The sequence below is a fragment of the Indicator indicator genome, chromosome 3 (assembly GCF_027791375.1).
Source record: "Indicator indicator isolate 239-I01 chromosome 3, UM_Iind_1.1, whole genome shotgun sequence".
NCBI lineage: Eukaryota > Metazoa > Chordata > Aves > Piciformes > Indicatoridae > Indicator > Indicator indicator.
Window position 1 is genome coordinate 44,100,484 of NC_072012.1, and position 24,809 is coordinate 44,125,292.

General features: G+C 40.3%; 2 protein-coding genes across 2 annotated transcripts in view; one reads left to right on the plus strand and one right to left on the minus strand.

Annotated features, from left to right (window-relative positions):
• The window catches only part of METTL25 (methyltransferase like 25), a 67,106-nt gene extending 49,994 nt beyond the window's left edge, over positions 1 to 17,112 (minus strand). The window contains exons 1-3 of the mRNA XM_054399990.1: positions 16,854 to 17,112; positions 7,975 to 8,139; positions 2,871 to 2,971 (exon numbers count right to left, since the gene is read on the minus strand). Coding sequence (XP_054255965.1) covers positions 2,871 to 2,971; positions 7,975 to 8,139; positions 16,854 to 17,112 — 525 coding nt within the window. The remainder of the gene's footprint in view (positions 1 to 2,870; positions 2,972 to 7,974; positions 8,140 to 16,853) is intronic.
• A 147-nt stretch (positions 17,113 to 17,259) lies between these two features.
• On the plus strand, positions 17,260 to 24,462 carry CCDC59 (coiled-coil domain containing 59). The gene is made up of 4 exons (XM_054399991.1): positions 17,260 to 17,392; positions 19,048 to 19,270; positions 22,124 to 22,223; positions 24,281 to 24,462. Exons 1-4 carry the CDS (start codon positions 17,260 to 17,262, stop codon positions 24,440 to 24,442), a joined length of 618 nt encoding a protein of 205 aa, XP_054255966.1. The 3' UTR covers positions 24,443 to 24,462.
• The last annotated feature ends 347 nt before the right edge of the window (positions 24,463 to 24,809 follow it).

Sequence of the window (24,809 nt, forward strand, 5' to 3'; positions counted from 1 at the left end):
TGATTGGTTTGAGATTTTATTAGTAACTAGCTACACTGGGACTTAAGTTAGGTCATTAAGGTGGCTCTACTTTTTTTACTCTCTGAACTTGGATTTTCCTTTCCTTTCATTCATGAATCTCACAGGAACTATTTAAAATCTAAATAAAAATGCTATATGAAACACCACCTTCCAGAAAACACAGAGAACATTTAGCATTGCATTATAAGCAAACTACATTCTCCTACTGTTTTTTTCAGTATGTGAAACCCTTTGACACTTCAACAACTAATACAAGCCTGAAGCAAAAGGTAAGCAAGGCAAAAAAACATCTTAATGATGGAATAAATTGCTTTCACAAATTTACTGCTGCTGTATTTTTATTCTTTACAAAGCACATCCACTTTATGGCTGTTGAGGGTACCCACACTTGTCACCATGGCTGGGTCTTGAAAGAGCTGCTGGAGAGACTGCCTTCCACCACTGTAAGTGATCACAGATGCTCACAAATTGTCTCCCTCCAGTAATATTTGGCCTTGATTGCAGCTCTCTGTTTACTTGGTAATCCCTGTTGTAAGCAGACTGCCTAAAACTTTGCCTTCCTAAGTGGTTCTTCACAAAACAGATGGCCAGGGTTCAGAGTTCTGATCTGTTTCCAAAGATGCTACAGGCCTGACTATGTCAAGAGTATTGGACATTTACATTATCAATATTAAACTCAGCTGGAGCCAAATAACTTCCTAATCAACATTCGGTATCAACAACTCAGAGCTGAATCCAAGTCCTAGGGTCTGCCCTTTGGCCTAGGGTGGCAGTTGCTGCAACTCAGGATGCTGCAGTTAAATCTCTAGCACTAAATAGAAGAGAACACTCTGCCCGGTTTTGGACTCTGTTTCAAGAGAGACAGGGACCTGTTGGAGAGAACCCAAGGGAGAGCCCTGAGGATGATTAGGGGACTTCAGCACCTCCCCTATGAAGAGAGACTTGGGGCTGTTTAGTCTGGAGAAGAGAAGACTGAGAGGGGATCTAACAAATGTGCATAAATATCTGAGGGATGAGTGTCAAGTGGAGGGGGCCAGGCTCTTTTTGGTGGTGTGCAATAATAAGACAAGAAACAACAGGTACAAGCTCCAACATGCAAGATTTCACCTCAACGGGAGGAGAAACTTCTTGACAGTGAAGACGACATAGCACCAGAACAGGATGCCCAGAGAGGTTGTGGAGTCTCCTTCTCTGAACACTTTCAAATTCCATCTGGATGCATTCCTGTGCAGACTACCCTAAGTGATCCTGCTCTGGCAGGGGGGTTGGACCTCAATGATCTCTGGAGGTCCCTTTCAATCTTTAATGTACTGTGATGTTGTAACACTGTGAGTATGGCCATGTACTCTACCCTCAGCCCATGACTGGCCACACCATTACTTTTTATCAAATTCCCTGGTGCAGGTATAAAACAGGCCAGCTAGTACTCTCCCATTACAAAGGGCAGGCACAATAGGAGGGACAAGATATACTAAAAATCATAGTTATATAGGCTTGGTCTGCCCGACTGCAGCTGGTCTTTTCTCCCTTACCCTCATCTGATACATTAAGTTTAGACTACACTCAGGTGTATTTACTTAGGAAAGAAACCAAAGGCTCAAATCAAGTATGTTCAGCACAAAATCCGAGTAGATTTCTTATTTATCCTTGGTTTTAAACAAATACATTTTGCTCTCCACAATTTCTTGTGTGAATGACTCTTAGACGGGGGAAAATTAGTCTCCACTTCACTTACATGTGCTTGCTGAGAGAACAAGTGCAGCTCAGATGCAGAAAGGAATCACAGCCACTAGTCATCTACAGTTTAAACCTACATTAGCCAGTTACTAGCATTACAGAGATTAAAATAATTAAATCAACTTAGTTCACCCCAATGCCCCAAAATTTAGCCTTACCACTGCAAAGGCCTAAGAATGGATTCTGACAGTTTAATATTGAAAAAGCTTACAGAAAAATTACATGTATGTAAACCAAGGAAATTATATAGGTGTATTTTTGTCTAATAAAATGTGAAATATGGTACTCAAAAAAGAGTCAAGTATTGATCCATAAGTAAAAATCTACAAGATTTTAATGCAACAGTGATATAATGCACTGTGCAATCATAGCTACATGGGAGAAAAAAATAAGTTACAAACAAATTTGAGAAAGAGCTCCAAGGATGAACGTGCCATCTGATGTATGAAATGACCAATTCATAGAGTAATCACTGGGTGATAATGATGCTGGATGTCCATATGTGTTCTCTCAACTGTAGTTTGTGCACACTCTGCTACATAAATCTTTTCTTCATCTAGTCTCTCCTCAAACTAAAAAAACCGTAAATAAACTCCTAACTGATATATTTCAATCCGTGTTAGATAAAGGTGAACAGAATTAAACAACAGAAAACAATTTAAATTTCCTGTGCCGGAGTGAGATTTTCTGCTCTGGTCTCTATATGGCACTCCTGTGTCCTTAACAGAAGGAAGTTTTGCTTTCTTGCTGATGCTTATGGTAAATTGCCAGCGATCTAAAACTGAAAAACATGGCATTACCTGTGCATAGCAAAAAGCAGTACAATTTTTAGCTGCTCATTACAGTTTTTAGCTGCTAATTGTAAGTTCTTAAAATTTTTCACGTGTCATAAAATGAGTATGACTCACCAAAAGGCAGCTCCTTTGGAGCAATGCATTTGTAAACAAAATTGTCCTTCAGCTCGGCCCTAAGGACTGATGTTTAGCTATAGTTATTTACAGGAAAAATAAGAACAGCAGTGACAGAATATCAAAATGATGTATTCAAACACAAAAAGGAGAATAATTTGGAAGTTACACAGTTACATACAGTAAAAGAAAATGTTTTCTTACCTGTTTTATACCACAATAACTGGCTATGTTGTCTACCAGCTCTGACATTGCCTGCACTTCATGTGATTTTTTATTATTCATAAACTCATCAGTTTTGATACCTGTATCAGAATAAAAAATAAATACATGTTAACACAACCCACAATAATAACAATTTGTGAATAATCAGAAAAAAAAATCAGCCTAAAAACATGATATTTTTATACTTTTAGGATAGTAATTTTAATTCTAAAACTCCTTAAATTATTATAAGAATAGACTTCTCAAGTACAAATGAATTAGTAAAATCCAACACACTGTAAAAACACACTGACCACATATTAGACAATAGCTACTACTGTAAAATTGCAAAATTTCTTTCTGTTCACTAAAATGTATTTATATTTGTGTTAGCACATTTTATACTTCCTTTAAATATAGGAAGTATAAAGGCAGGGAAGATTAATAATCACACATGACAGCTTGTTAATTCTTTGGATTTGCCAACACTATCAAGTGGGATATATCTCATATTAAATTTATGAGTGACACTGAAAACATTCAAATAGCAGCCTTTCAGTACCTGAAGGGAGCCTGCAAGAAAGCTGCAGAGGGACTGCTTACAAAGCCCTGTAGTGATAAGACAAGGGCCAATGGTTTGAAATGAGAGAAGAGTAGATTTACACTGGATGTTAGGAACAGGTCCTTTCCATGAGGACAGTGGAACACTGGAACAGGTTCCCAGGGAGGTAGTTAAGGCCACATCCTTTGAGATATTCAAGGTCAGGCTGGACAAGGCTCTGAGCAACGTGATATATTGGACTACGTCCCTGCTTGACTGCAGGAGGTTTGGACTAGACAACCTTTAGAGGTACCTCCCTTCCAACCCAAACCATTCTATGATTCTAAGATGCACCTTAATTTTCTTTATTTACCCACCCCATGGATGGGTGGCATGGCATAAAACTATTCACCTCTATGTTGCTGGAGAAGGTGTTAATGAGATGGAGTCAATCTCTATCACACATTTACTGTTTGTGGAGAGTACCAAGCATCCACTTGCTAATCAGTGTATCTTCCAAAGGAGTAGCTCAGAGGTTGCTCACTGAGGAGAAACCCACACATTTCTCTTATGCAACCAACACTACAGGTCACTTGGCTCTGGATAACTTAATGGAAAGATTTTTAGGTCTGTGTGAGGGTAGAAGAAACTGTACCCTTATCGACAAGCATGCTCCCAGAAAACAAGACTTTCTCTATATGACTAGGCAGATTAATACACTTTCCAGTTCTCTACTTTTTGCACAGTATATATTCATCTGTCCAGAAACTGATCATTAGGCAAAAAAACCTATGTTCATTCCTTGATCAAATCATGCTGGGAACAGAGCCAAGAGTGTAACTTCTTTAAAAGAGAGTGGGGAATTGAACAGAGCTCATGAGAAATCTAGTGTTTTCTCTGTTTTCCCTGAAACCCACAGGATCTCTCTATTTCTTAAACATCTGTTTTTTTATAATAAACTGTTATGACCATACTTAAAATCTAATATAGAGTCTATGAACTGACAAAAGAAAAAAAAAAGACTAAAAGACTAAGGGCAACAAAGAGCAGAAACAAATGGTTGCCATTTCACTAAGGATTCTCCTTAATTTTAAAATCATGAGCATCTACGTGGTGTCCTAAAAACTTTAATTTGTAAGCATTTCAAGTAAAAGAAAAAAAGACATTTAAAAAAATAAAAGTGTCTCTCTTTACATTTGAACATTTTTGTGTCTGGACAGGCTCATCAAAAGAAAGCAGAATGGGAACAGGAAGAAACAGACATTTAACTTCTTGACAGAAATAAAAGTTGTTTGACTGTTCTGTGAAGCAGTGCTGTCTCTTTGAACTATTACCACATATTGCAACTTCTCTTCTTTGTTATAGTATAAACTCAAAGGACTGAATGGGGTAATGCCGTGTGAAGGACCATTTCAGAGACTGTCTAAGCTAAATTAAGTATTTCAAACATGGCAACAATCCAGAAATCCACAAGGAAGACACAACTTGCAAAAGCTGAAGTTCCAGGCACAAATATCATAGTTTACTTACATCTACAGATAAAAAGTAAATTTCACCTTAGCTACTACAGATGCTTAATCCTTTTTAGACTTTTTTTCCTACCTTTTGCAAAACAATTACCCTCTTTATATTTCAGCTCAGGGAACGTGACAGTTTGCAAATCATCACAGATTTTTTTAATAAATTTTATTGCTGTATTTTCTGCAAATTCTGATAGGTTTACATTATTTTGAAAAAGAAACAGGCATAATCTGGTTTTGAGGACTGTTTCATATTGCCAAGACAACGGCAGATTTGAAAAAAATAATGTAGACCAGTTTTAAACAAACTGCAAATTAATTCTGCTGCCACAAAATTACATTCTTGAAACAAATACTTGTAGATTTCCTTATTATGGGTATGCAAGCAGAACAAATCCTAATTTCAAAAGCCTTCCAGAAATTTGGAGATCTATCTCCTTTTGTGATGAAGAAAGAAAAGAAAAACAGAAAGCGAAGATTGAATATTTCACAGAAGTACCTTGGCTATAATAGAAAGCTCAGCGTTATTAGTTTTATCTGGTGCTGAAACGTTGCTTATTTCCATTGTGAATCCCTAGCACAGGTAGCTGTTTTGCCCTTGAAAAACTGCTTCAATTCTATAATGCCATTTAACAAATTGATGATGGACTGTCTTTTACACAGGGCCAAAGCAGATCTTCCTGAGATCTCCTATGGCAGAGTGCAGAGGTTCTATAGCCCAGCTACCTGTGGCCATTCAGACACACCAGATTAAAAAAAGAAATGCACACTCCCATACCAGACAACGCCACCTGTACAGAAGCTGCACTACTATGATTTAAATACATAAGACAGAAGAGCAGAAGTGAGACACCTTTATAAAACAAAAAAAAAAACAAATAACATTGAGGCAGAGTGATCTTCCAGTACATGGAATGTAAAATTAGATTTGTTAACAGTCACTGCATGACTATTACCTTGGCCATAAACCTGCCATTGCAAAGGCAGGGAGCATTCCTAATGCAATATTCTAGCAATTACCACTTTCTTGTATCAGATAAAAGCCTTGGAACAGGAGAAATTCTCCCTGCTGGCTTCTTCACCTCGGACCAGGCTCTTCTACACCCCATGTGTTTATTGCAAGCAACCTGATGGTGCATGAGGACCACAGCAACCTTTGTTAAGAAGTTAAGAAAACCCTTTAGACTCCAAACTCCATTCTGAGTGGCTGTGTCCACGATGAGCTTAAAACGTTTGCGCTTACCAATGATTCCAGGGAAGGACAGCAATGTGCCTACATTAAGATGGTGAAGAAGTGAGAGAACTACATAAGCATGCAAACTGTGGGAAGAGGCTCATAAGCATGTTTGTCTTAGAACATGAAAATATATTAAAAACATCTGAAACATAAACAAAATCATCCTGATGCATGCTTTTCAGAATATGAGCAACACCATCGTAAAGTTTCCAGTTTTCTCAGACTTGCACTTCTCTTGACTTGCAAGCTTTAGTACGTCAAGAAGTGAATGCATTTTCTGAAATACAGAATTAAGTCCAAAATACCTAAAATATCTTAAAGTTAAAAGTCTTTCATTTGTCAGCTTGCATGTTATGAATCCATAATTTGCTATTTTGCTTATGGCAAATGCTTTACAGGAACTTTAATTAAGTTAATTTAACTGATACTCACTGCCAATTCAACACAAAGGTTTTGAATTATAATACCATTGTATACATTTGGAACATGCTTTATTTTTCCTGGGAAGTACAATTTAGAATTACTGCATCACAATCCCAGGCCCCAGTTACCCAGCTGAACAGCACTCCCACAAGACACAGAACAAAATTTTCAGCAATTGCCTTATTCCTGACGCTCAATTCTGCATGAGAAGATGAAAGCCTCCTTGTAGTTTTAAGAAAGTGCATCCATATATAAACACAAGTATAAGTAAAACAAGGTAGAACTAAGGAATTACAGAAAATTTAGCAGCACACAGGGAATGAGAACATAATAAAAATGATGTGATGGTTTTAAGATTTAAAAAGCAACCAGAAGACAAGCAGCATACAGTTGTCAAACACACACAAAAAAAGGGCTCCAGATGAACAAAGAGCAGAAGGAAAGAACAATGCACACCAAACCATTAAGAGTATCTTAGCTATGGCATTTCAGTATTTCTGAAGAAATGAAAAACTGGAGAGCCAACCACTGAAAATGGCAAAATTGGAAAGGGAAAATTGCTGTAGAAAATGGGAAAAGTTCCCAAAATATATATAATGGTGCTATCACTTATGCTAAGAAATGTCAGAGTTTTAATGTATTATAGAGATAAAACACACTAGAAGGCACTTCTCAGTCTGTTTCTTAAAAACTAATAAGAGCTCTGAAAGACAGTGGCAAATCTACAAAGACTGGGGACTCCATGAAGAGCACATTTTCAGTGAAAATTGCTGTAGTCTAAGTAAGTATAAATGCCAATTCATCATCTGATATAAAAAATATAATCAGGGCTAAGATTTCCAGTATTTAACTTGATGCCAGCTTGAGAGTGTTTTAACTCATTTTCTTTAACTACAGAAAATGAAATTACTTTAGTTTTATGGCATCTAATTGGCATTTGTCCAAAACATACAGAATAAATAAAATCTTTGGGCCACATTCAGCTAAATGCCAAAGCACATATTTAATATTAAACAACGGATGTAACAAGAAAACCCATTTGCCAGATATTAGGATGGAAATTTTGAGGAAAAGCAAGAATAGGAACTAGGGAGACGAAAAACAGAGAAGCAACAAGATATCTCTAATAGTGGTATGTCTGTTTCTTTATCTCGTCCCCTTTAAAACTGAATCTCAGGAAGGATGTGTAAGTACTCAATGCTGTGACTCCTCTGCTCAAATTTTGGCAAGAGAATCAATTTTCTAAACAAAGGCAATAAACAAACTACCTAGGAATAAATGAAAAACAAAGCAAGAAGCCAAACCACTCTCCAACCCCAAATCTCTGCAGGTCTTACAGTCAAAAAGTACAAAGTACAAGTGTAAGTACAAATGTAAATATACCTGTCATTCCTTGATTCTCTCCTCTCAGTGCTTCAAGCATTTCTTCTAATGGGGTACACACTCCAAGACTGGACAAGGAATAATCCTTAGCAGCCAGGGCGAACAAACGTACATCGATAAGCTTGTTAGAGTTTTCACAAAACGCGTTGGAAAACGTGTCATCATCTACACAGAACATCAAAAGAAAAGGTTGCTGTTAATAGTGCTTAACACCTCTCCAATAGTGCTTACTGAGAAATAAGAGCAATAAATACTTGGTATCAGTCAGAAGTAACCATTTATTTTGCTGCTGTACGTGGGAAAACATATTCTTTCTCGTCTTCTGTATTCCCCCTTTCAGAACCAAGGTCACATTTTGCTCTTAGCTGAACTAGTGCGAATGTGGAAAAATCTATTGTTTTAGCAGAGCTTCTTCACTATAATTCAGTCAGCATTATGACTTCCTTCTTGTTTACAAACTTGTCATTAAACATTTCCTAGCCACCTTTTCTGACAATACACACTACCAGATTTTTTTAAAAAATGCAGATGTTCAGTATATGAAACATTTTGATTTACAGTCACTGTGTTCGCATACTTTCCAAGATGCTTTGTAGCTGGTGAATCTACTGGGAGAATTAAATTAATTTTTATTACCAGTCAGGTGTGAGCCAAAGTTAAGATTCCAATGCATATTTTGTTTGACTCGGGATGAAATGTTTCAGTTTGGTATTCCTTAGCTCTTGGTTTTAAAAATGTACATTTACTTTGAAGTTGAACATAGGAACCAGATAGTAATTCTGAGAGAGAGAGATTCATAGAATGGTTTGGATTGGAAGGGACCTTAATGATCATCTAGTTCCAACCCCCCCTGCCGTGGGCAGGGACACCTCACACTAGATCAGGTCACTCAAGGCCTCATCCAGCCTTGCCTTCAACACCTGCAGGGAGGAGGCATCCACAGCCTCACCCGGCAACCTGTTCCAGCATCTCACCATCCTCACTGTAAAGAATTTCTTGCTAACATCTAATCTAAATCTGCCCTCCTCAAGCCGCAATCTATTGTCCCTGGTTCTTTCACTACAAGCCCTTGTAAAAAGTCTCTTCCCAGCTTTCTTGTAGGCCCCCTTCAGGGCATGTTTTATCAACAGGGATTAAATTAGGGATTTTTTGCTGATAGCTACCAAAGCAGTTACCAGACAACAAAATTGTCCTTGTGGATATTCTATACAAGGCAGAATGCAAGGCTCTTTAAAAATTCATCTTTTGAAACTATTTTGACTAGACTATTAATTACCAAGATCTCAAACAATAACTATTAACCATTAAAACTATTTGTGAATGAAAAATGTGATAATAATGTCTCAATATTTGCAATTTTTAAAAAACGTATAAAAACTAAAATCAGTCCAGCATAGTGAGAAAAATTTAGAAGGTGTTTCCTGTTTTGGCCCTTTTCTCAGGAGGCAGTGTTGAGTAAGCACATGCATAGCACTGCATGATAACAGCTCTTGCTGTTTTTATTGACTTCACTCCTAGTGCTCTGAATTTTCTTGCATGACCACAATTAAAGGTCATGCATATATTACAATTTATTGTAATAAAGTCCCAACAGTGTCAACATGTTAATTTTCACGGTATTACACTACAGTTGAGGCCAGAATTAATATTATTTCAGTGTCTGTCATGGCACTTCTTACTTTACTTCTCTCTACAACAAAAGCAAAAAAAAAAAAAAAAAAAAGGCATCTTTCTCTATAAATGAATTTCTTCACTGGACTTCTGAACATCCAGTAACTTCCAGTTAGTGAACCTTCATGAAGGGTAGGGGTGTAACATGCTATTATAAAGAGATAAACACTAGATTATAACAAGGACTACAGATATTTTAGGGGTAATTTTGCTTTCCAATGTCTCTGTAAGATATGATACAGAAAGACAGGAAATTAAATGTGTGCATTTTGAAGTGGATGAAGAAAAATAGATTTTCTTTCTGGCAATATGTTCAAAACAAGCAAATAATGGGAGAGATAAGATAATCAAACACTTTGGGACAATGGACAGCAATTGTGGTTTGGGTTTCTTCTCCCCCAAAAACCCTCAACAATCATAAAAGGAGGTGAGTATCAACACACACAAAAATATTTTTGCTGTCTGCTGGGTAAATATTATACAAGGAGTTTTAACAACAAACAGTCACAGCTTGAGTTATTGCTGAAGCAGAAAATTTCAGTTTATTTTTAAGGGACATTCACTTGACTTATTTAAGATTTTGTGGGAATAATCAACGTTCCAGAAAATTTATAGATATTCACAAAATGAATGTAGTCTGAATCAGTAAAAATGCACAGCAATGTTTAGGCCTGATGCAGTGTGAAGAAATCACTAATCTGTCAAGAAAGAGAACAAGACCTAGAAGATTCAACAAGCAATTATGCTGGCAATTAAGGAGAAAGTGACAAACATGATACATTAATTCCAAAGGTACAGAGGGATATTTTGACCAGCCAGCCTTTCAGCAGTTTTGCCAAGTGAAGAAGAAATCTAATTTTCTTGATGAGAACTGGGCATTCCACTTTGTTTAATGCATATTATGGCCTCTTTGAATTAATATAGTAATAACACACTTGAAGAAAGTCTGGCCCATTCTAATATACATTTATGTTGTTCTCCATCTCCAAATTTTATTTCCTCAGTGTACAGTATGGTTTGGCCAGTTTGTTTTGTTTTGTTTTTTAATTTTAGAAAACTGGAGCACATAACACTGAAGCAGAATCCTTGAATCATAGAATGGTTTGGGTTGGAAGGGACCTCCACAAGTCATCTAGTCCAGCCCCCCCACAGTGAGCAGGGACATCCTCCACTAGATCAGGTTGCTCAGAGCCTTGTCCAGCCTGATCCTGAATATGTCCAGGGATGGAGCCTCAACTACCTCCCCAGGCAACCTGTTCCAGTGTTCCACCACTTGTTCCTGACATCTAGCTTAAATCTACTCTTCTCTAATTTCAAACCATTGCCCCTATTCCTATCACTGCAGGCCTCTGTAAACAGTCCATCTCCAGCCTTCATGTAGGTCCCCTCCAGGTACTGGAAGGCTGCTCTTAGGTCTCCCTGGAACCTTCTCTTCTCCAGGATGAACATACTGCCTTTTTATCAGCCAGTACACATTTTTAAACATACTGGCCAATTGTAACAGTGTGAGAGCTGAAATCCCCATCCCACACCAACAATAACCAGGCTAGCTCAGTCTGGAAGCAAATGAAAGCTGTATTTACAAGCAAAACTACAATCTATGATGAAGTGCAATGAATACGTACAAATATACACTATTCACAACATTTACAAATAGGTACAATCAAGAGAAAAAGCACAACCAAGCTCCCTTTGCTACCCCCAAGGGGCCTTCCCCAAGGGGTCTCCCCCCAGCCAGAAGGAATCACCCCAGGCTCCCCTGGCAGAAGGCAGAGAGTCAAGAAGCAGAGAGGCTTGTCCAGGGTCAGTGTGTTATCTTCAGCCAGAAAAGAAGCAGGCAGACAGAAGCCGAGAAATCTGAGAACTGCCCAACTCCCCAACCTTGTTTTGAGTAGAGATTCTTAAACATTTCTCTCTCTCCACTGGAAGTGTTTAGACGAATCATTACTTTGCTTTCTTACACCCAATAGTGATTTATTTACACTCTTTCACTTTCTCTGCTCGAATTTTGTAAAGAAAAATTAAAAAGACAGTCTTAAAAGCATCACATCAATCTTGTATGACAAAACAAATCAAAAATCAGTCAGGTAAATAACTTTTCCCCCAAACCCACTGGATTAGAGCAATCCCACAATAAAAAGGTCAGACAGTAAGAGGTGAGAGCATAGAAAAGTCCTGATTCATTAAAAATCTCTCTGCTGCTTTCTCTTTTCAATTCTACAATATTAACTTAAATTCCTTTAAGTAATACTGCATTCCTTTAAGTAATATTCAAAATCTTAGTTTTCTCAAAATGATTCTATGTTGGTTGCTCACAAAATGAAATCTGCTTTGTCTTTTAACCAGTCAGTCCGTACACTTGCAAATAGATTTTCACATTTGCAAATAAATTTTCAGAGAGAAACATATGTCCAAAAAATTGGAATTGTAGTACAAAGAATAAATTACAGTAAAACATGAAAATACTTAACCACAGATTTTTCTGTGCCTGTGTCCAATTTGCAGCAATGACGTGATAAACGAGACGCAATAAGGCAAATGTCAGCTTTCTGATGTATTAAAACATAAACCAGTTCTATCTAATAATGGATCTGAAATTTTTCTGTAGGGTACAACTCAAAGCACAGTTTCTACCCTTTATATAGTCATTATAATGAAATCTGATTAGCATCTGAAAATATTTGAAACCATTTTACAAAACATGCAATGCAATGGACTGTAACATCATTATCTTGGCCTGATGTCCAGATAGAGATCAGTGACAAGCGATGTCCCTTAAGGGGCCATACTAGGGCCAGTACTGTTCAATATTTTTATCATTGATATAGACAGTGGGATGGAGTGCACCATCAGCAAGTTTGCAGATGACACCAAGCTGAATGATGCTGCAATATGCCAGAGGGATGTGATCCAGCGGGACCTGGACAAGCTGGAGAGGTGGGCCCAGGTGAACCTCAAGCACAGGGTCCTGCACCTGGAATGGAACAATCCTCATTATCAATACAGACTGGGGGATGAGGTAATAGAAAGCAGCCCTGTGGAAAAGGACTTGGAAGTTCTGGTGGATGAATAGATGGATATGAGCCAACAATGTGCTCTTGCAGCCCCAAAGGCCAAAGGCATCCTGCATCAAAAGAAGAATGGCCAACAAAGGGGTGATTCTGCCACTTTGCTCTGGTGAGACCTCACTTGGAGTACTGCTTTGTGGTGGTTTGGCCCTAGCTGGGGGCCAAATGCCCACTAAAGCTGCTCTGCCACTCCCCTTCTTAGATAGACAGGGAAGAGAGGAAAATATAAGACAAGGCTGGTAATAAGAGAGAAGCAATGTAATAATGTGAAGCACAAGCAAAGGCTGAGCACAGAAGCAAAAGCAAACAGAGATTTTAATCTCCACTTCCCATCGGCAGATGGTGGTCGGTCACTCCTGGGAAGCAGGGTTCTAACACGTGTAGTGGTTGCTCCAGAGGAGAGATGCCATGGATGAATATCCCCACACCTCCTTCTTTCACTTTGTTCTTATATCTGAGCTGATGTCATATGGCATTGAGTATCCCTTTGGCCAGTTTGAGTCAGCTGGCCTGGCTGTGTCCCCTCCCAAGATCTTGCCCACCCCTCAGCATACTCTTGGGGCTGGGAAATGTTGGAGGAGCACAGTCTGAGAGCCCATTCTGCAGTAGCCAAAACACAGCTGTGTTATCAATGCTCAGCTACAGCACTGCAAAACATCGTACTAGGAAGATGCTCTGAGAATTAACTCCAGCTCAGCCAAACCAAATACACGCGTCCGGCTCTGGAGCCCTCAACACAGGAAGGACATAGACCTGATGAAACAGGTCCAGAGGAAGGCCACTAAGATGATCAGGGGGCTGGAACACCTCCGCTACTAACACAGGACGAGGGAGCTGGGGTTGTTCAGCCTGAAGAAGAGAAGGCTAAGGAGAGACCTAATAGCCTTCCAGTACCTGAAGGGAGGCTAGAAGAAGGCTGCAGAGGGACCATTTACAAAGGCCTGCAGTGACAGGATGAGGGGCAATGGTTTGAAATTAAAGAAGAGTAAGTTTAGATTGGATGTTAGAAACAAGTTGTTTACCATTGAGGGTGGTGGAACACCGGTACACCTTTCCAGGGAGGCAGTTGAGGCCCTTGGAAATATCCAAGGTGAGGCTCAACCAAGCTCTGAGCATCCTGCTCTAGTGGAGGATGTCCCTGCTGACTGCAGGGGGGTTGGACTAGATGACCATTGGAGGTCCTTTCCAACTCAAACCATTCTATGATTCTAGGATTCTATGATTCTATACTCTTGCACATAAGATTGTACAACAGAATAATAATTTTTTGCTTGCTTGCTTCTAAAACTAAGATTCAGCAGATGTATGTCTCAAAATCCCTACAGTAATAAATATTGTGCAGAATAAGAGTTTCATGACAATTTGCAATAATGTTGCTTTTTACCTTCAGACCTATGAGAGTATGAATTTACAACTTTTCCGTTCAGTTCTGTCAAATGCAGCTTATGTCTCCCTACTATTTAATTTGGGAAGCCTATTCCTTATTAGAACAGATTCTTGAAAACTTTTCATAATAGCTTGGAAACTGTGCAGGTATGAAGGTAAAACTTCTCAAACTCTTAGCAAAGGTTTTACTGTGTGAAATCAAAATTACATTTTACACATATCTTGAGTATCTGGGATTACTTGAGCATGCAAAAAGAAATCTATTTTTCCAGCCACACTCCAAAATAAACCATAGTTTTATAAATGACAGCATGCTATGTGAGACTTTTAGTACCCCTTTTGAGGTAGATATAACTAACAGTGGCAATGGATGTAAACTACAGCATAGGAAGTTCCACCTCAACATGAAGAACTTCTTTATTCTAAGGGTCACAGAGCACTGGAATAGGCTCCCCAGAGGGGTTGTGGAGTCTCCTTCTCTGGAGAATTTCAAGACCCATTAAGTTGTACTAATGCACTCAGATAAGCTGATATCAAGTCTCAAAGTCCTAATTTTAATACAGGCTAACAGTGCATTCATTTTTAAATATAGGTAGATGTTCACAGTTGTCTTGAAAAACTCATATTCTACTAGGATGTATTTTCATCATATGAGTGGATGGACAGATACCATGCAGCCAAGCGAGTCAGGCATGAACCATCAAACCAGCAAGCATGTGCCTATTCCATTACAGTGCCTCAATTTAGCCACGGTATCAGAGCATCTCAAAACCTTCCAAATTCAGTATGCTAGAATCTGAGGCAAGAAAAAAAGGCTTTTTTTTTTTAATGAGCAAAAGCAATCCCTACAGAAATTAAATAATTGTTATATTTTAGCCAAAATGTGAAGGTTTCATACCCTTCTAAAACATATGCCTCTTTTTGGCCACAAATCGGTTGTTTGTTCCAGTAATTTTTGCATCAGGTTCTGTAACATGTATTTTGAATATAGATCATTAAATGATTTTGTGATTTTTAAATATATAAAGTACTCTTCCTTCCTGATTTTCTACTTTACCGGCAACCACTTCAGTGTCTGAATCATTTCATGGGTTTTCCTGTAGAAACAGGTAAGATCAGGGTTATTTTTCTTTACTATCTTCTCTCTGATGACTTCATGTAATAATTAAGTTTTGTCCCAGCCTCTATTTACATTTAATTATATGTCCCATTGCTCCAAATCAGTTCTGACTCTAACATTGTCAAAACCATCAAACCATTCTTTCCTCGCCTGCTTCCCAACACTTCTGCTTGCTGCCTGGACCAGTCTTGTTTCCATCTGTCTCCCAAATTCATAATCCAGCCTTTTTCGTGCACAAATAAATTGTGTGCGTTTTTTTTTTCCCCCAGACAGCTCAGTCCTTTGAGTCTTACAGTTAATATTTCAAAGGTCTTTAGATCCACGACAGAAATGTTATAAGTGATGTAGTAACTTGCCATTCTTCAATCTCCTTCCAAATCCAAATCATTATCTTAGCTTGTCTTCTATGCCAAGAAGCACACAGCTCCACATGCTACTTTCTGTGGATCCTTTCATTACACTCAACATGCCTTCTTGTCTCCCATGTCATTTAACACAGCATTTCAGAGCTAATGCTATGTCAGAGCTATCTACACTCCATCAGCTTTGGCATGATGCAGGTTTTTCTCGGCCAAGTGCTTTGTCAGAGATTTCACCTTAGTTTGGAAGCCTATCTCTTTGCTTGGGCTCAGTCCCTCTCCCCAAATGCCATGCCTTTCAGATGCTTTATCTTCATTTCCATGCTCTGTCTGAAAGCATGTTACTGCTATGTTTCCCTTCTACTGCAGTAAATACAGTAATACAGTTTCAGAGCTGGCCTCCACCTGAGTTACTTGAAAATTACCAAAAATACGAAGTGCTTCTTAAATAGATCTTGTCAGAAATAAAACTGCTTTCTCTCTTCCTTTGCCAGACACTCATTATTACAGACATACAGAAAAGTGATGTTTAAGCCCTTTCCAGCTGCCCTCCACATTTCCAGAGTTTCAAAATTTGAAGGACTTTTACATCTTAAACACTTGTGGAGGGGTCCTTTTTGTTTCATTTTATGCCTTCAGAAATTAGTCAGAGAAGGGGTCTGATGGTTACAATTTTCATTTCATTTCTAAGGGAACGGGATGAAATTTGTAAAACAAGACCATCATCACAGCTGTCACTAGCAAGAGCCTCCCAATGTGCAATTCCTCCCACCACGGCTCCATCTCATCTGGACTGTGACGGCTCCAACGTTACCCAGGAAAATGTGAGCGCTGCTGGCGCAGAGGCACGGAAACCTAACAGGACTTCAGCTGAAGGCAGACTAATGGGACAACAGTATGGGAAATGGCCACAGGAAAGCAGCGAGGGAAAGCGCAGGGTACAAAAAGGCAGCGCAGTACAGTGGTGTGAAATTCTCCTGGTTTAATAAGGCAAGGAAAATATTTTTTAAATAGGAGGACAATGAGCAGGTTTTAAGATGGAGAGAAGAAACCGACGTGACCTACAGAGCATGAGGCAGCTGCAAGAGGGGAGACACTAGAGGCTGACAGGTGGCGCCAGCAGCCTAGGGACAGCAGGAGACTGTCATACCTCCCCGAGCAACGGAGCCGTGGACGCCACCAGCACCGTGCTTCGACGGCTCCCACCACCACCGCAAGGGCCCTCCGGACCCTCGAACTCTGTCCCTCCCCGGTGGCGCCGCCGCCCCGACTCACCCCACAGCGCCACCGCAGCGCCGGAGGCCTCCGCAAGGGGGCGCCGCGACGCCAGCGGCCCGGCGGAACGCAGCGCCTCCAGCACGGCGGCGGGGCGCGGCGCCACCAGCCGGTCCCACAGCCCGCGCGTGTAGAACTCCACCGTGTGCGCGCGGCACAGCGGCAGCGCGCGCTCCAGGAACCGCGCCACGCGCCGCAGCGTTTCCGCCGCCGCCGCTGGCGACAGCTGAGGCGGGAGCGCGCGAGGCGGCCGCGACATAGCGCCGCGGCTGTCGCTTCCGCTCGCCTCGTCGAGGCCGCTGGCCGGATCGCCGCCGTGGGCTACGGAAGCGAGTAACTAGAGCGTCGAGCGACGGCAGCGGCGCAGCTGGGTGACGTCGCCTTGCTGCGCGACGCCAGGACAGCGATGGCGGCTTTTCGGAACGGCGGGCACGGGCTGGCGGCTGCGAAAAATGCAGGCGCGGTGGCCCGCGGTCCCCGCCGAAAGCGGCAGTGGAGACCTGCCTTACCGCGCGACGTCATGGGCAGCGTCCAGGAGGGTGAGTCGGGCGTGGGCCAGCGTGAAGTGGCGTCATGGTGGGAGAGAAGGTTTGATGAGGGCTGGGTTAAGGAACAGTTAAGCAATCTGGACATCCATAAATCCATGGCATGCACCCAAGGGTCATTGCCCCCGTCTTTGGTAAGGCATGGTGGACTGGAGAGGTGCCTGGGGACTGGGGGAAGGCACATGTCGCTCCAATCTTCAAAAGGGGTAAGAAGGGGGACTCAGGTAACTATAGACCGGTCAGCCTCACCTCCATCCCCAGAAAGGTAATGGAGCAACTTATCCTCGGTGCTGTCCATAGGTATATCAAGGACAAGAGAGTCATTAGGGGCAGTCAACATGGTTTTACCAAGAGGAAGTCATGTTTGACCAACCTGATAGCCTTTTATGAGGACGTAACCAGGTGGACAGATGACGGTAGAGCAGTGGCTATGGTTTATCTTGATTTCAGTAAAGCATTTGACACTCTCTGCCACCGCATCCTTGCAGCTAAGGTTGAGGCAGTGTGGTCTGGATGATCAGGCAGTGAGGTGGATGTGAACAGGTTGAAGGAAAGAAGTCAGAGAGTTGTGATCAATGGGACAGAGTCTAGTTGGAGCCCTGTATCTAGTGGAGTCCCTCAGGGGTCAGTACTGGGACCAGTACTGTTCAATATAATCATCAATTACTTGGATGAGGGCACAGAGTGCACTGTCAGCAAGTTTGCTGATGACACCAAACTGTGTGGAGTGGCTGACACACTGGGCCACTCAGTTCAAGAAGGACCTCAGGGAACTGCTTGAAAGAGTCCAGTGCAGAGCCACAAAAGTGATTAAGGGAGTGGAACGTCTTCCTTACGAGGAGAGACTGAGGGAGCTGAGGGCTCTTTAGCTTGGAGAGGAGGAGACTGAGGGATGACCTCATTCATGTTGATAAATATGTAAAGGGTGAGTGCCAAGAGGATGGAGCCAGGCTCTGCTCAGTGATGCCCAATGACAGGGCAAGGGGCAATGGGTGGAAGCTGAGGCATAGGAAGTTCCATGGAAACATGAGGAAAAATTTTTTCCCTGTGAGGGCAACAGAACACTGGAACAAGCTACGCAGGGGGAATTGTAGAGTCTCTGGAGATATTCAAGACCTGCCTGGATGAGCTGCTGTGTGATCTGGGATAGGTGATCCTGCTCTGGCAGGAGGGTTGGACTGGATGATCTTTCAAGGTCCCTTCCAACCCCTAACATTCTGTGATTCTGTGATACCATTACCACTCTCTGCTTCAGACTATATTTAGGATTCAATTCTGGAATCTGTTTTAATGTTGCTTGTGAAGTTGTCAGAAGCAGCAGAGAACTGACACATTAGTTTATCTTTTCTCCAGATTGGCATTGGCAAAGGTTCATTGTATGGAGTGTGCATTGAGTGGTATGTTTGCAGTTCTCTCAAGGGTTTAGGCAGTAATTTTCAGTAAACCCATACCAGCTGCAATGCTGCAGTAAAGAACAGATTTCTAACTATTTTTTTCCTTCCAGTTTTGATTAATCTTTATTAAAATTAGCAGAAGTACTGGCTTTTTCTATTTGAAAATGAAAATGGATTAAAATTGTTCTGATAAAACTGAACTGCACCTGCTTCAGTGCAAGTGTATCTAACTCCCTTTTTTTCTTATGTTTTCAGGACGAGGATTTGCATTTCGGAGAAAACAAAAGATTGAAAGACAATACAAAAAATTCTTGAAAAAGGGAAGAAAAGTAGATTCACAACAGGCTGATCAGTTTACTGAAACATATCCAGAGCACTTGAAACATCTTTACCTAGCTGAGGAAGAAATGCTTAAGAAACGGCGCAGGCCTCCAGATGATTCAGTTACATCAGAAGAAAAACTGAATAAAGCAGTAGAGTAAGTTTTTTAAAGTAGTCTTGTTACTAAGTACTTGCTACCATCATTAAATATTTTAAGTCTTATTTTTGGACTTAAGTATGATGATCTGGTTTGCCAGATCATTTGGCCAGTTTTGTGCCCTATCTGCAAAGAGCCTGGTTTTTGGGTAGTATGCTTTTGAGTCTGCAGAGTTTTCTTTTGAACTGATTGTCAGTATTTAAAATTACTGTCACTTTTCAGAAACATTCTTAGCATTATCTTTCTCTTCCAAGTTTGATAATTTGTCTGCTTCATATTACACTACTTTTCTGCTAGAGTGAACGATACTGTGTGTTGTTATCTGCTGTTCTCCCCTATTCATGGGCCATTCAGTGACAAAGGAAGGCAAGAACCTCATTGCCGTATAGCAATGAGATTCCAGAAATGCAGAGAGCAGAGAATCTCAGAAGTCCCCCCAGAAGTCCTTTATTATAGCATTGAAGAATCTAACATTACAGAGTCTTAGAGTCCCACTTACAGAAGTCCTAGAAGCCCTTAACAAAGCAGCTGTCAGACGTCCTGAGTCTATCCCTAGCAGCATCCCTACACCGAAGCCCCAGCAGAAAGGAGTAGCTAACTAACAGAAGCAGAAGTCCCTAACAGCCCTAAATCCCTCAAGCTGTTCCTAACCTAAGTCCCTAACCCAAGCTAACTATTGCTCAGAGTGGCTCTTTTTTATAGTCTTTGTTTTCAATCACTTGCCCAGTAAAATCCAACCACATATATAAGCTCAAATCTTTTCCCAGTAAGAGATGCCAGCATGTCAAGAAGGTGGCTTCTCCAGCATGTTACAATCAAAGGGTGCCAACTGAGGATGTTGGCACACATGGATTGTTATTCTTTTGCTCTACACAGCATGCAGCTGGTCAGCTAGAAATTATTTTGCAGTCTGCACCCATCCTGCAGCTGCCCTCAGAACAGTGGCTGTGACAGTTATCCTTTGGTGGTGTGGCCTAGTTTGGGGGGATTTTAACTATGAGCTTTAAAGTAATACAAAATGGAGGATTTGGTAAAATCCTGAGGCAGTAAAGTGTTTTCAAGCAAATGAATAATTTTAAATAATAGAGATTTCATGATAATTTGGCAGTGATGTTTGGGGTTTGGTGTGGTTTGTTTTAAATTCACGTATAATAACTGGGAGAAGTCGAATGGAGTTTTTCGCTTGTGGTCTAATAAATGTCAGACAACTTAAACCATTTTTTCCCTGTGACAGTAATCGCCTCTGAAGTCTTGGTTAGATATGTCACTGAAATGAAAAGCACAGCCACTCAGGTCTAACACTGTCATAGCAGTGTTTTTAAACAGCATTCAAGTACAGTCATTCAAATAGTGTCCTTTTGTACTCATTACAAGGAGTGTAGTAAGTCTTTGAATTTACTGAGAAGGATGCCCAGGAGAGGAAAGAAAGGCAGTAGGATCTAAGCCCAGCAGTAGGATAGAAATAGAATTTTGTCTCGAATAGGCAGCTGAGTCGTGGGGATGTCTGAAATAGAACCAATATTTTTCTTTTGAACAAGAGAGTCTTGTTTTTTCTCGAACTATGGTGATTGGATTGTAAACCAGAAGTCATAATTCTGCAAAAATGTGACTGCTAATCCATGTGGTGGTGTGGTGAACTCTACTCTGTAAGGCAGACTTCAGTGTTCTATGGGAATGTAAAATAAGACTTTGGTTAGGTAATTCTGTCTTTAGCATACATTGCAATTTAAGTAGTTTGGTACTTGAGATGGTAAGGTATTACACAGTGTTACCACAAGGTGGAGATGAGAATAAGGCAAAGACTTTTATTCTCCATAAGAGAGTATTTCTAAATGAAAGTAAGAGCAAATGGGGTTGTTTTCTCTTTCCTTTTTGATCATCTGTCTGAAAGTTCAGAGATGATGATGGCTAATTTTCAACTTTTTGTGGTGTAGTAGAGTAATCAAAAACTTGTTTTGTGGGCAATTGTTAAATATTTAGCAAGGCTTATATTTTTCAAGTGTGAAATGTCTTTGCTGCCACACGATTTATTTAATGGCTTTACTGTGATTCAGAAAGAAAAAAAAATAGAATTAAATAACCAGAAAAATCCACTCAGAGCAGTGTGACAGTAAATGCCAGAAAAATGGCACTGGTTTTCTTCTATTGCTTTAATTTGTTGGAAGATACCTGGGCCGTTTCTTGTATTGCAACTTGGAAGGAACATGATTTAAGTTTATAATTTCAGAACATTAAGGACAACAATATGCCATGTCCTTCAAGAAGAAGCTTTCAGAAAGGCATCATTACTACAGTGCTTTTTCACTTTGCCATGTCAGCCTGACTTCTCTGACAGGCAGTCTGCTAACAGCAGGCTGTCCTCTTGTCTCTGCAGTTGCATCCATGTGGTGAAACTAGAAGGAGATAGTACAGCTATAAACCAGTGAATTCATTTTTTTTCTAGCTCTCAAGAGCTTATATGGTGGGGGAAAAATAACTCTCTCTCTTTAGATTCTTTAAACTTCACCAAACATCATCCATTTGAGGCTCCAGCAAATAAAGCTGTGTAACTAAAAGCTTCATGCAGTCTAGTCTTCACCATACCCAACAATGGAGGAGTTTAATTTGCTGAGTTTTCATGCCAGCTGCTCACTACATGTCATATAATGGTAAGAGTGATGCAAACAGGTATCCATCCAGTGTAGAAGGGTGAGCCTTCTGAAATATGTATTCCTAATTAACTTCCCCCAAAATGTGAAAAAAAACAGTGGAAGCACAGAGAACTGTGCTCTGATTCTGCAGTCACTGTGGGATATGTGGTTATATCTCCTTGGTGGTATTCCACATCTGAGGTACATGTGCTTTTTCTTACAGGTCAGTGACAACTGAAGGGAAGTTTAAGAAGAAAACAGCCAATCAGAAGGCAAAAGAAGAATATGAGAAAATAAAGGCTGAGCGTGCTAGAAAGAAAGAGGTAAATATTAAACAGAGGTTCTTGATTGTACACAAAGACTATATTAATACCATTTCTACCTCTCAAGTTCTTCATCTGAACCCAAATAGGACCACAGGAGAGGAACAGAGGTATTGTTATTTTAGTTTCTTTCAACTTGACAAGTAGTATTCAGGCACATAGGTGTTCAAAGTTAGCATTCTCTTTGTTCTTACTATTTTCGTCTTGCAGTTTCCATTAGCATAATTCTGTTAGGTCAGTTGGTGCATCAAGAAAACTTAGAGCTTGATCTGTGTATCCCAGTGGATTATACTAGACTTCTTAAATACTGTTGAAGGAGAAGTAAGAGCAATACTATCATCCTGCAAGGAAAAGTGAAATATCCTTTCTATTTAGGGAGGATATCCTATCCTGTTTAGGAAGGATATTTAGACTGGACATTAGGAAAAGTTTTTTCATGGAAAGAGTGATCAGACATTGGAATGTGCTGCTCAGGAAGGTGGTAGAGTCCCCAAGCCTGGATGTGTTTAAAGGTGGTTTGGATGTGTGTGCTGTGGGTGGTTTAGGGGTGACCCTTGTAGAGCAGGCTTATCGGTTAGACTTGGTGATCCTGAGGGTCTTTTCCAACCTGAATTTTTCTGTGATTCTGTGATTTCTTACGGTGTTTCTATAATGCTGTCTTGATTTTGCACTTTGACCAACAGTGAGACAATTAAATAGTATTCACAGCCAAAATATTTAGTAATTTTTATCTCATTCAGGCTTAATGGGACTTACAGGGCATATCTTAATATTAATTGTTTAATAACACAGTTGAGTTGAACACATTATTGCAGTGTAAAATGGCACACATGGTAATATTGTAGAAGTTACGCAACTTGCTGACAAACTTGAGTTTCAGTAACTCCTCTATAAATATTGCATAGAGCTGGACAAAACATTACTTCTTCAGTTTAGCTGTATTGAAAACTAGAGTAATTTTATGCAAGCTGAGCTGTGATTCTGGGTGAGCTACGTGGTTGTTGAAGTGAGATCTTCTTTTATAAATACTAGATACAGGTCATGCTAAAAGAAATCAGTATTATGTTCAGCTTACTTAGAAAAAAATAGGAACAAGCAAAAATCCAGCAAGCCTGTAAGGAATTTTCTTTTAGCAGCATGTAAGACTTGCCTGAGGGAGATGTCAGCAGCTTTGGTCTTATTTAAAATATTTAGGCAATCCAAACAGTAGCTAAATACCACAGTAATCATTTGTGTGGAATGCTGGTTTGGTGATCACATACTTTAGCCTCATGATGCCATCCAGAGGGACCTTGACAGGCTGGAGAGGTAGCCCCAAGCCAACCTCATGAAGTTCAACAAGACCAAGTACAGGGTCCTACATCTGGGTTGGGGCAATCCCAAGCACTGATACAGGCTGGGCAATGACTGGCTTGAGAGAAACCCTGAAGAAAAGCACTTGGGGGTACTGGTGGACAAGAAGCTCAATATGAGCTGCCAGTGTGCACTTGGAGAAAGCCAATTGTATCCCAGGCTGAATCAAGAGAAGCACAGCCAGCAAGTCAAGGGAGGTGATTCTTCACCTCTACTCCACTCTGTGAGACCCTGCATGGAGTACTGTGTCCAGTTCTGGAGCCCCTATTACAAGAAAGATCTGGGTGTCCTAGAACATGTCCAGAGAAGGGCCACGAAGATGAGAGGGCTGGAGCTCCTCTCCCATGGAGACAGACTGAGAGAACTGGGGCTATTCAGTCAGGAGAAGAGAAGGCTCCAAAGAGACCTTATTGTGGCCTTCCAGTAATTGAAAGTGGCGTGCAAGAAAGCTGGGAAGGGGCCATTTAGGGTGGAAAATTTAGGAGGAAAATTAAGCTACAAACTTTATTGTAGGATGTTCTGCCAAAGAAAAATCTGTCTCTTCTTTTGAAGCGTTAGACAATGTAATGTTTTGATGCAGTGTCTTTGATTGCCAATATCTTCACAAAAGTAATTTTTATTGATTATAGACAGCTTCAGAGTTACAGAAAGTATTTATATTGTGAAAGTATTATGATTTCATACTTGTGTCTGTTTAATTTCAGGAAGCAGAGAAAAGAAAGCAACAAAGAGAAGAAGCTCAGCGGTTGTACAAGCAAAAGAAAATGGAAGCTTATAAAATACTGAGTAAGAAGACAAAAAGAGGACAGCCAAATCTAAACTTACAAATGGAGTTTCTGCTTCAGAAAATACAGCAAAATACATAAAACTCTGCATACATTTTAATTGTGGGTTTTGAGTTACCTCCGAACTGTTTATTAAATTACTTTTAATAAGTAATGCCTTGCCTCTATATGACTTTTGCCATCAGCTTCCTTTATCCCATCAATCCAATAGTGGAGGGTATTTATCCTGAAATACGTGTGCTGTGCTGAGAGTGAGAGAGATCTGGGACCTTGATAATAAACAATGTCTATTTCTAAACTTAAATTCTATTAACTATGTAATATCCCAATCCAAATTACTAGAGTCTAGTGCCATTTGAACTTGAATCTCCTTGCTGTAAAGAGTGTTTTCTGGCTCTTACACTTCCTGCAATTGTGACTACTAAAATTATGCTTACTTGAGAGTGGT

What these genes read in the sequence shown, in the direction of transcription:
- CCDC59 (XM_054399991.1), top strand. Translation starts at nt 17,260, where the DNA reads ATGGCGGCTTTTCGGAACGGCGGGCACGGGCTGGCGGCTGCGAAAAAT. An exon ending in AAACTGAATAAAGCAGTAGA is followed by an intron (nt 19,271 to 22,123) that starts GTAAGTTTTTTA and finishes TTTTTCTTACAG; the next exon opens with GTCAGTGACAACTGAAGGGA. An exon ending in AGCGTGCTAGAAAGAAAGAG is followed by an intron (nt 22,224 to 24,280) that starts GTAAATATTAAA and finishes GTTTAATTTCAG; the next exon opens with GAAGCAGAGAAAAGAAAGCA.